Raw genomic sequence first — 12,524 nt, 5'->3', positions numbered from 1 at the left:
GACAGCAAATCAAAACACAGTCACAGAATATTTCATTTGCGGCATCTCCACGGAAGTACCCACTAAGAACTGAACCGGTGGACTCATTGGAAAAGACAGTGCTAATAAGTGGGGTATCCCTCTGAATTTTAGGAATACATATCCCCAGCTTGACGTGTAGGTGGAGTAACTAAAGTCATGTGATTGCTAGCTACATTTTGATCTGTTACTGCTAGCTATCTACAAAGACCAAGCCCGCGCGTAGCTAGCTAGCTACCTACCTGTCAGACAAGCTCGCCAGCAATCAATATATTTTTCATGTGTCTACTGTCTACCTTGTATGCTTGACATGGTCTACTTTCAGAAAATATGTAGCTAGCTAGTAAAGTGTCAATATGTTAAGGTACAATCAGAATGTATTACATTATTGTGTGTGTGTCATAATGTGATTTATGGGTGGGGGTGCACACTAACATGTCCTCATTGGTTCATGATGTACACAGGCATCCAATAAGAATCAGACGAGTATGAGAAAGTGAGATAAAGTTGACTATGAGCTCAATTTGTATTGTGTTAGACCTTCACAGGTGCAACCTGACCTATTGATTAACACTGATCATAAGCTGCCAATGGGCATATCCATATATTTTTCTCCAGGGAAGGTTATGACACTTCGTCTCTCTGTGTCCCCAAGTCACAGGAACCATGAAGCTTCGGCTGCACTTTGTGGTGGACCCCATGGGCTGGTTCTGCATGAGTGTGGTGTTTGCCATCTGGCTCTACAACTCCTTCTTCGTCCCCAAGTTGGTGCTGCTTCCACATTTCTATGAGGGCCATATCCACTGGGCCTTGGTTGTCAGTGAGTATCAATAGCACAGACCAGGAGTTATTTCTCAATAATCAAAGACTTTTACTGCTATAGTCATCCTGTTCCTCTACTCCTAGGTTACTACTTAGCATCAGCCTTCTGTATGGCAGCACTTTTTAGAGCTTCTACAGCCGACCCTGGCAGACTCCCAACCGAACCCCACATCCCTCACTCAGGTAATGTGGCATTCCACAGCCTCTCCCTCTGTGTCATGAATACAGATAGAAGATCCGCTGATATAAGGTTTTTTATATGACAAAAGTATATAATTTGACATGGTCAGTCATGACATGGAGACCTTTTTTTAAACTTTGTTTCAGAGCGAGAGCAGTGGGAAATGTGTAGCAAGTGCAACATGATGAGACCAAAAAGGTCCCACCACTGCAGTCGTTGTGGCCATTGTGTACGTAGAATGGACCACCACTGTCCATGGTAAGGCTTCAGACACTTCTATCACTCCCCTATGAGATTCAGCTATACAGGGCAGCTCTTTGTGGGGGTAAATGTTGAATTTTGTGTAGCATTCAAAGAGCTGATGGTGATATTGTCTTTCCTCGAACTGGCCAAGAGAGGGGGCCGCCTGTACAGTATTTAGAACCTACACTGCACCTCTTCTCTAGCAGCACCCCCAGGATTGCCATTTGCCACATTGCTAAAATAAATAGACAGTTAATTGAATGGTTTATGCCTAAAAAAAATGTTTATCCTCTTAGGAAAATCTGCTTGATATTTGACTAGCTTGTAACTAGGCCTATGAGCAGTCCTGTAAAATATATAATTTCTCCCTCTTGTCTCCTGGCAGGATCAATAATTGTGTAGGGGAGGACAACCACTGGCTCTTTTTGCAGCTCTGTTTTTACACACAGGTCCTCAGTTTGTTCACCCTGGCTCTGGACTTCTGTCAGTACTATTACTTCCAGTCCTTAACAACATTGGACCAGGTAAAGTCAAGAATGAAAAGTGAGGCCTTATTTTTTATTTATTTTATTTATTTCACCTTTATTTAACCAGGTAAGCAAGTTGAGAACAAGTTCTCATTTACAATTGCGACCTGGCCAAGATAAAGCAAAGCAGTTCGACACATACAACGACACAGAGTTACACATGGAGTAAAACAAACATACAGTCAATAATACAGTAAAAAAAAAAGTCTATATACAATGTGAGCAAATTAGGTGAGAAGGGAGGTAAAGGCAAAAAAGGCCATGGTGGCAAAGTAAATACAATATAGCAAGTAAAACACTGGAATGGTAGTTTTGCAATGGAAGAATGTGCAAAGTAGAAATAAAAATAATGGGGTGCAAAGGAGCAAAATAAATAAATAAATTAAATACAGTTGGGAAAGAGGTAGTTGTTTGGGCTAAATTATAGGTGGGCTATGTACAGGTGCAGTAATCTGTAAGATGCTCTGACAGTTGGTGCTTAAAGCTAGTGAGGGAGATAAGTGTTTCCAATTTAAGAGATTTTTGTAGTTCGTTCCAGTCATTGGCAGCAGAGAACTGGAAGGAGAGGCGGCCAAAGAAAGAATTGGTTTTGGGGATGACTAGAGAGATATACCTGCTGGAGCGTGTGCTACAGGTGGGAGATGCTATGGTGACCAGCGAGCTGAGATAAGGGGGGACTTTACCTAGCAGGGTCTTGTAGATGACATGGAGCCAGTGGGTTTGGCGACGAGTATGAAGCGAGGGCCAGCCAACGAGAGCGTACAGGTCGCAATGGTGGGTAGTATATGGGGATTTGGTGACAAAACGGATTGCACTGTGATAGACTGCATCCAATTTGTTGAGTAGGGTATTGGAGGCTATTTTGTAAATGACATCGCCAAAGTCGAGGATTGGTAGGATGGTCAATTTTACAAGGGTATGTTTGGCAGCATGAGTGAAGGATGCTTTGTTGCGAAATAGGAAGCCAATTCTAGATTTAACTTTGGATTGGAGATGTTTGATATGGGTCTGGAAGGAGAGTTTACAGTCTAACCAGACACCTAAGTATTTGTAGTTGTCCACGTATTCTAAGTCAGAGCCGTCCAGAGTAGTGATGTTGGACAGGCGGGTAGGTGCAGGTAGCGATCGGTTGAAGAGCATGCATTTAGTTTTACTTGTATTTAAGAGCAATTGGAGGCCACGGAAGGAGAGTTGTATGGCATTGAAGCTTGCCTCTTATCAACACCGAACTAGCATTAAGTCAAGGAATGAATCACCGGACAGAACCCTACTTGGTTTGAATCATGACTTGGTTCTATTTGGTAAAAGCGATCACAAGGAAGCATTTCGTCAGAGTTTTTGATTACGTCCTAAGTCAAGATGTGACTTATTTCCTTGGAAAGTATGGTATCAAGCTCGAACAGATCCCTGTCTGTTAGACACATAAAAAGCACTCTCCCGTCAATGTTTTGATGATTCATATTTGAATGGGGATGGTATGCTGAATGTATGGAAGGTGGACGGGGGTATGTGCATGGTGCTGTGAAGTTGACTTTGGCCTCTTCTGGTTCTCTCATAGGAGGCATTTACTGCGCGTCACGAGCTCGCCCTGATACGAGTGTCTGCGATCATGGGTCTGGTGATGTTCGGAGGCATGAGCAGCCTCTTCTACACTCAGCTGGCTGGCATCCTGACAGTGAGTCAAATCTCTCTCCTGTCTCTCATTACAGATTGTGGTCAGAAAATTGTGGTCAAGTAAATATCAAAGTTGTTGTTGTACAGTGCGTTCGGAAAGTGTTCAGACCCCTTCCCTTTTCCCACATTTTGTTACGTAACATCCTTATTCTAAAATTGATTACTTAGATTCCCCCCCCCCCCTCATCAATCTACACACAATATCCCATAATGACTAAACAAAAACATGTTTTTAGACATTATTGCAAATGCATATATAAAAAACAGAAATATCACATTTACATTAGTATTCAGACCCTTTACTCAGTACTTTGTTGAAGCACCTTTGGCAGCAATTACAGCCTTGAGTCTTCTTGGGTATGACGCTACAAGCTTGGCACGCCTGTATTTGGGGAGTTTCTCCCATTCTTCTCTGCAGATCTCACCAACTCTGTCGGGTTGGATGGGGAGTGTCACTGCACAGCTATTTTCAGGTCTCTCCAGAGATGTTCGATCGGGTTCAAGTCCGGGCTCTAACTGGGCCATTCAAGGACATTCAGGAACTTGTCCCGAAGACACTTATGCATTGTCTTGGCTGTGTGCTTAGGATCGTTTTCCTGTTGGAAGGTGAGCCTTCGCCCCAGTCTGAGGTCCTGAGCTCTCTGGAGCAGGTTTTCATCAAGGACCTCTCTGTACTTTGCTCCGTTCATATTTCCCTCAATCTTGACTAGTCTCCCAGTCCCTGCTGCTGAAAAGCATCCCCACAGCATGATGCTGCCACCACCATGCTTCACCGTAGGGATGGTAATGGTGATGAGCAGGGCCTGATTTCTTCCTGATGTGATACTTGGCATTCAGGCCAAAGAGTTCTCTTGGTTTCATCAGACCAGAAAATCTTGTTTCTCATGTTCTGAGAGTCCTTTAGCTGCCTTTTCCAAGCGGGCTGTCATGTGCCTTTTACTGAGGAGTGGCTTCCGTCTGGCCACTCTACCATAAAGGCCTGATTGGTGGAGGGCTGCAGAGATGGTTGTCCTTCTGGAAGGTTCTCCCATCTCCACAGAGGAACTCTGGAGCTCTGTCAGTGACCATCGGGTTCTTGGTCATCTCCCTGACCCCCTTCTCCTCCGATTGCTCAGTTTGGCTGGGCTGCCAGCTCTAAGAAGAGTGTTGGTGGTTCCAAACTCCTTCCATATAAGAATGATGGAGGGACCTTGGGGACCTTCAATGCTGCAGAAATGTTTTGGTGCCCTTCCCCAGATCTGTGCCTTGACACAATCCAATCCTGTCTCGGCGCTCTACGGACAGTTCCTTCGACCTCATGGCTTGGTTTTTGCTCTAACATGCACTGTCAACTGTGGGACCTTATATAGACAGGTGTGTACCTTTCCAAATCATGTCCAATCAATTGAATTTACCACAAGTTGTAGTAATATCTCAAGGATGATCAGTGGAAACAAAATGCCTCTGAGCTCAATTTCGAGTCTCATAGCAAAGGGTCTGAATACTTATGTAAATAAGGTATTTCTGTTGTTATTTTATAACTTTGAAAACATTTCTAAAAACCTGTTTTCACTTTGTCATTATGGGATATTGTGTGTACATTGATGAGGGGGAAAACTATTTAATACATTTTAGAATAAGGCTGTAACGTAACAAAATGTGGAAAAAGTGAAGGGGTCTGAATACTTTCCGAATGCACTGTATGTCAAAGTAGCACGTTATGCACTGTTTACTGATTGATGTATGCCATTCAGCCTCAGTTTTGTTCCTTGGGTATGTGACTAGTGTATCCACACTCAGACCAGATTTTTACCTATTGCTCTCGAAGTAGTTGGAATATTAGGATGTGTTTGTAAACTTTTCTGTGTCCTTGGCTGTCATGACCTAGATGAGCCCTCACCTTTAACCTATGTGAGTGGATTGACAGGATGTAATGAACCAACACCAAGGTGCAATAGACTTAAAAGCTTAAATGTGAGCCCAACTGAGTAAAACCATCTGGACTGCTAAGCCATTAATGTCCCTGTAGGTAAACACGGGTCCTTCTCGCAGCTTAGGAAGGCCTAGTTAGTCCAATACTCACTCATCTTGTTGTTGCACAGACCTGTGAACAGGCTTAGTAAAAGATTTGCTGATTGGCCAAAGCCCTACACCTCCAAGTCTCAATGTATGGACGTACGCCACCAGAAGCTATTGGCTATTTTAATACAACAAAACATAAGGTAAGGAGGAAGGGCAATGGCAGGAGGTTGGTCAGTTGTTTGTTATTAACCGAGAAAGCAACCTAACAGGAATAAGATGATAACAATATGTTACAAATGTACAGTAAACGCAGAGTCATGTGATAGTTAGCTGTTTTGATTGTTGATTAAACAGATAGAGATCCTTTTCAGAAAACATCTTGACTTTGGAAACCTTTGGAAATCCGCACAGGTGGGCAGGTGCATTAATGCAGCGTTGTTAGGGTTTGGCCGGGGTAAACCCTCATTGTAAATAAGAATTTGTTCCTTATTGACTTGCCTAATTTAAAGAAAGTTTTTTTTTTTTACATTATGTCTCATTTGTATTTGGTGTGTTTTCTGTTTGGTGAATCGCTTTGTGTGTAAGGCCTCCACCTGAAGACGTTTGCCTGGCTAAGTACATCCTGTTAATTAATGCAAATAAATGTTCCAGGGCAGTCTGTGATCATGCAAACTACTCAAATATGTTAACTGTTTAAACTATTTCCCTCCTGTGTGACCCTCTAACAGGACACCACCACCATTGAGAAAATGGCTAACTTCTCAAATAAAATGTAAGTACCAGGGGTTTGCTCCTTTGTGCTGCCTTTGATACAAGGGACAATAAAATCCTCTTAGTACTTGCAGACTTTGTAGACTTTGTTGGGCTCTGTGGACAGCCTCTTCAGTTTCATGTTTTACTGATCTGGATGGAAACAATTTGTCCAGCCTGCTAGTTGACAAATCATCTCAGTACTATTTCGTTGAATTTGGTGTTCTACAAGTGTTGGGACCTCTGTTTTTCCTCTTTAGGGACCATTCGGACTTGCATGCTTATGCACATCATTTTTCCTTTCTCTTTCACAGAGGCGGGGCTGGTGGTGGGTCAAAGGAATCCTGGCAGCGGACTCTGGCTGAGGTGTTTGGCACCACCTGGAAAGTCCTGTGGTTCATCCCGTTGAGGAGCAGGCAACCGCTGACCTTTCCCCACCACTTCCGCACTCACGTGTAGATAAGTGAAGGAGCTCTGTCCCACTTCGAACCAGACGATAGGCTGCCATCTCTGACAGAGAATACACTGTGCACACATTCGGCACCCCCCCGCCTGCCTTCACCTCCCTGTTTTGTGCCATCTAAGCTCGGTGGTAGTCTTGGTTGGCCAGTGGATACACAGTCTTTTTGTCTTTCTCTCTAGGACGTAGGATTGACAGTGCCTGAACTGGATCACAAACTCGAGTACATGTTACCAAGTGCAACCTAGTCCCCTTTCTAATCATTACTAGGGGCTCCATTGTGCTCTATTGTCCCATTGCAGAAACCACTTTAAAGGGAAATTGCTTTTGAGAGAAACTCAAAAGGAAATCAATAAGAACCTCAAGTTGATTGTAGGACCATGTAGACTTTCAAACGACACTAAATATTAACCCTAACTCTGTCCCCAATACACAGCCTAATTTTTCTATAATTTGTGCCATGACACTTTTAGTCAGTCTCCCAAATGGTTTGGATACACGCTTTTTACAGAAGGCTATATAAGTCATTATTTTGGGAAGAATTTGGCAAGTTGGTTTATGGGTTGCTATATTGTAAAGCAGTACCATGATTTAACTGCATTCCATAATTATATGGTTCAAGGGTTCCTTTGCTTTACTGTTTACACAAATATTTATTTTAAATATTTTTTTAAAAGATGCTCCTACCACTAGTAACACCTTAATATTAACTACATAGTAACCAACCATGAGTTATTTTCCATTCACAGCGGTAATGTCTTGTGTTCCACTTTCATTACTATCAATTAGACAACATTTCCACAGAAGTGCTGAACTTTCACAGATATCCATGATTAGAAACATCTCACAATGCTAGAAAGTCATCTGTTATAAAACACTATGTTTGCTTGAGACTTTTTCAAACCTCTACACTGCCTATTGCCAAATTTATTTAACCTTCCCAATGAAGATGATTTGAAAAATGTCCCAATGGGGAGTCACAGTGAAACAAGTGGATTGTATCAACATTTATTTCAAGCTACACCAAATACTTGTATTTATATCTATCTGCTGTTGTACACTTGGCTGTAACATTGTGCATATGCACTGATATATTACCTCTATATTATTTTGTACATATTCCACATTTTTTTCAACATGCTTTTGTACACATTCCACATTTTTTCAACATGCTGTAGAAATCTTTGACGAATTACTCCTCTTTTAATCTTTTAACATTTTTATTTCAATGTTCTCATCACTTGTTGAGTTGATCATTTTTAATGTATTGAATGTATGATAATAACGTTGTCTCCTGTACCTAATGTAAGACCCAGTGGAGTCTCAGAACACTGTACATGTAAGTGAGTAGGCACCAATTGATGTTGATTTGTTCTTATGTTGAATGTGGGGACGGCTGCTGTAAATTGTCTGTCATATTTCTAGTTTCTCCTTTTTCTGTAGCTTGATTGGTCGTAAATGGTAGTGGACGCTGGAATCCTTTTTGTTGTTGTAATAACAATAGGGTCTTTAATTTTAATTTCCTGGTTGACATTGTAGTATGTTTTCTACTCTTTACTTCATCATATAAGATGCATCATATATGGGGAATGTTAATGTTACAATAATGAAAAATACATGTTTTTCGTTTAGACTTGAAATATTTGTCAATGGCACGTCACCAATAGGAGTGCCACCAACTGTCTTAAACCATAGATGTATGTACAATTTTTGTTTTTTAACACTACATCAACTGTAGGTCTAAAAAGGACCCTGGTGAGGAGCTGTATGCTCATTACATCAACTGGTGTCCCACAGGGCTTGATGCTAGGTCCCCTGCTGTTCCCATGTGTGTCTTCTACACTCCCCAACCCTCCCCTACTTAAACGTTATCTCTCTCCTAACTTCATCACTCGTGATGGATCCTCCATTGTCTTATGACACTATATAATGTAATGTACCACTTCCTCTGTAATCATTCAACTTCGTGCTACTGAAATCTGCACTTTATTACATCCCATGATCTTAGAATTTAGCACTTTTTTTTTATTTTAGTAAGGAACTTGCCATTAACCTTTGCCATAGCATTAAGATAGGTCTTTTTTAGTTGGTTGTTTAGCCCCCTTATTATAATTAACTTTTAATAAGTGGCTATAGATAAGTGTCTATGCTAAATTACAAATGTACTAGGAAGGAGAGTCCACATATACAGATGTAGGATCTTAATTTGAGCCAGTTTGCACGAACAATTATCCTGCAACAACAGGACGTGAATTATGTGGATTATAATGAATTGACGTTTTGTTGAATTGATACATTTTTCATAGGGGAAAATTCTGGTCTGAAATGTTAAAGTGGAAATTACAAACTTCAGAAGCCTTTTTAAACCTCAAATACAATTTCCTCCATTGCAGGAAAGTTCTCCTGAAACTGGGTAATCAAATTAAGATTCTACATCTGTATTGAGTCTTGTAGTTGCGGCATACTTCTTTAAAAAATTGAATCTAATGTAATCGACACATGATTCATGCATGTTCAGGTTAAATTACCTGTTGTTTACATATTTATTTTTACATATAAGAGCACCAATATTTTACAGTTAGAGATTTCAGCTTGAAGTACCAATGTTGTGCTGACTCATGCATTTGGCTAAATGATTCTCGTTAGGCCTTTTTGCTGCAACAACTTTTCTTTCTCAATGTAATTAAGAAGAATGCATATATACAGTAGATCATAAATGTGTTGTGCATATATCATATATCATATATTCCTGACTGTTGTGTAATGAATTGGGCTCCAACCTGACATCAAGACTGACTTGAGGATGCATTAGAATGTATAGAGGCTTGAAGCTTAAGACTCTTTTGTCCTCAAGATGTTGCAATAAGATGTAATTGAATTTCATTGAGTTCAATTGAAATGTATCTCCATAACTTAAATATAATGTAGACGTCCGTATACTCAACATAATATATATTTAAAGGGAATGTCTCTTAAGATGTTGGTATGCCTCACATACATTGCCTCGCATATACATGCATTTCAAATAGCCACCTACATTTTACATTACCTACAAACCATTACTGTTTTTTATTGTACCCATGATACCTATATTCTGAAAATTCTAATATTTAGTTAACTTACAGATAGATTAAGGTATGGCATAAGGAATGGAACATCAATTTGGGCCTAATATTGTCCATTTGAGAATCAATTTCAGGGAAAAATGTTGATTTAAAAAGTGTTTTTAACTGATGGAATTAAAGGAATTTATTAATGACTTGAAATTCAGTTTGAGCTTTTGAAAAATTGTTCAGTTCAAATCTGTTTTGGGAAGACCGAATTTAAAGTTAATGTGATACATGTTGGTTATTTTCTGTGTCTCAGGTTATAATTATATTCATTTTCTTTGACAATTAAGAAAACACCCATTGTTTTAATCATGAGAATATGAATGCTGCCAATAAAAATGATTATTTACTAAATAAATGCTGTAACTAAGTTCTTAAATGTGCTTTATTGTTATTTCCTGCTCATTTCTGTTCATCAGAGGTGGCCAACCCTCCTACTGGAGAGCTACTGGCTGTGCAGGCTTTTGCACCAGCCCTGCTAAAACACATTTGGTATTACTAATCAACTACTCATCAGGACCTTTATTAGCTCAGTCAGGTATTAGAGTAGGGTTGGAGCAAAGTCCTGCACCCCAAAAACTTTGAGGATACATTTAACAGACCCTTCATCTTGGTCAGGCACTGTTTTTACACAATGTGCCTAAAGTCAAAACCCAACAAAGTATGAATATTCACTGTTTGAATTCAGTAAAACAATATGTGGGTCGTCTTTGTCAATTGTCCCTAACCCCAGGTCTTAACAACTCAATGAAGCGGTCATAATGTGTGCATGAACCCAGAATTAAATTTATGCTACCATTGTTGTCTTCCAGACGATTTAAACTGGCAACAAGTATGGAGTCCGTTCCTCACAAACTCCTATGAGTGATGAGCCTTTTGGATGCCCCAAGCAAAGCTGACATACAGATGTAGTATCTTAATTTGACCAGTGTCGTTTAAGTTAAATAATCCGGCAGCAACAGGATTGGAACATTTAGTCCATAATGTTGCTTGATCAGCGGTTAGGCTATTAGCTGGAGGCTACATGGAAAGTACAATACTGTTAAGATAACCATGTGTTAGTACGGGTTTTCAGTGAATTTATGAACATCATAAAGCTAATCTGCATTTCTGCGATGCAGGAAAAACCTCAACAACAAAAGAGTGATCAAATTAAGATTGTACACCTGTAGAGGCAATTTCCGTCTTTACATTTACAAAGTAAAAATGCTTCATAATCAGTTTATGGTTACTGTGGGGCTATTATCTAATCCAGTGACATTCCAATTTACCTTAAATAAGTCAAATATGCTTTGTGTTACAGTGAATTGTATAACAATGCATTGTATGCATGTTATAAGTACACATGCCATGAAATAAACATGTTGCACAATACGCTCCTAGTCAGGGACTGAGCTAAGACAGATCACTTTGTCCATACTGTGATAGTTGGTAGTTTTGTGTGCAGATTAGACAATGGCAATGGATTTTTTAATTAACCAATTAAACTTGATTAAACTTAAACATGAAACATTCCCTATATGCCCATGCTCAGACATGTCCACTTACTTCATGTATGTTTGAGTGAGTTTACAAAATCAGTGATGAAGATAACATAGGCCTAACTCTTACACATCAAGGGTGGTCGACACCAATAACATATTTCTTTCATTTCTTTAAGTCATTTGATGATATGAAAATGTTCTACCAAGAGTCCATGTTAATGTATTTCCTTAATCTCAGGTCCTGCTTCATCAAGTGGACTAATTAAACAAGTGGCCACCTGTTACCAGCACAGGAGTGGACATCTGGCAAAACAAAGGAAACAATTAGGGACTTGATAGAAACATAATATCTAAAGCGTGGAGGAGTGTCTTTTAAGATGCAAGCCGTGTCTATATAAAGTTTTATTAGCAGTATGATTGGAGGTATTACTGTCCCAATGTGCTCTGCTCCATTTCACCAAGCCTAGACTGGGATTAAGTATGCAGTAGACATGTCAAACATTGTTGGATTTTTAATTAGTAAATAATCGCAGACAATCTTTTTTTAATTTCAGGTTTGTTTCCATATGGGTCATGTTTAATCCATGGCATATGATTGTAGCATAGAAAAGGCTGGTGATATTTCCATACAAAATGTATTCATTCTAACACAATTCTTTTCAAACAAAAGAAGTCATATTTGACTTATTTAAGGTTTCGCCAAAACAACCAACATGTAAACATCTCATCTCTATACATTTTTTTTGTATATTGTGCCTTCTCACATTAGAGTAACCACAAAGAACTTCCCAAGAACTTGAAATATGGCGCTGATAGAGATGGCAGCTTCGCTTCAAGTCCTTAGGAAACTGTGCAGTATTTATTTATTTATTTTAATTTTACCCCCTATTTCGTGGTATCCAATTGTTGGTAGTTACTATCTTGTCTCATCGCTACAACTCCCGTACGGGCTCGGGAGAGACGAAGGTCGAAAGCCATGTATCCTCTGAAACACAACCCAACCAAGCCGCACTGCTTCTTAACACAGCACGCATCCAACCTGGAAGCCAGCCGCACCAATGTGTCGGAGGAAACACTGTGCACCCGGCGACCTGGTTAGCATGCACTGCGCCCGGCCCACCACAGGAGTCACTAGTGCGCGATGAGACAAGGATATCCCTACCGGCCAAGCCCTCCCTAACCTGTGCGACACTAGGCCAATTGTGCGTCCCACCATGGACCTCCCGGTCACGGCCGGCTGTGACAGAGCCTGGG

General features: G+C 40.3%; 1 protein-coding gene across 1 annotated transcript; it reads left to right on the top strand.

The window, feature by feature from the left end:
* Positions 1 to 13: 13 nt before the first annotated feature.
* LOC115138118 (palmitoyltransferase ZDHHC21-like) lies at positions 14 to 10,144 on the top strand. The gene is made up of 8 exons (XM_029674618.2): positions 14 to 156; positions 674 to 838; positions 925 to 1,023; positions 1,168 to 1,279; positions 1,650 to 1,788; positions 3,350 to 3,466; positions 6,195 to 6,238; positions 6,531 to 10,144. Exons 2-8 carry the CDS (start codon positions 685 to 687, stop codon positions 6,673 to 6,675), a joined length of 810 nt encoding a protein of 269 aa, XP_029530478.1. The 5' UTR covers positions 14 to 156; positions 674 to 684; the 3' UTR covers positions 6,676 to 10,144.
* Positions 10,145 to 12,524: the final 2,380 nt, after the last annotated feature.

The sequence above is a fragment of the Oncorhynchus nerka genome, linkage group LG12 (genome assembly GCF_034236695.1).
Source record: "Oncorhynchus nerka isolate Pitt River linkage group LG12, Oner_Uvic_2.0, whole genome shotgun sequence".
Taxonomy (NCBI): Eukaryota; Metazoa; Chordata; class Actinopteri; order Salmoniformes; family Salmonidae; genus Oncorhynchus; species Oncorhynchus nerka.
Note: the sequence above shows the minus strand (reverse complement) of the source record. Positions and strands in the feature narration are given on the sequence as shown.

Coding starts and splice junctions, on each gene's coding strand:
- LOC115138118 (XM_029674618.2), top strand. CDS start 685: ATGAAGCTTCGGCTGCACTTTGTGGTGGACCCCATGGGCTGGTTCTGC. Junction 1,024..1,167: donor ACCCCACATCCCTCACTCAG/GTAATGTGGCAT, acceptor ACTTTGTTTCAG/AGCGAGAGCAGTGGGAAATG. Junction 1,280..1,649: donor ATGGACCACCACTGTCCATG/GTAAGGCTTCAG, acceptor GTCTCCTGGCAG/GATCAATAATTGTGTAGGGG.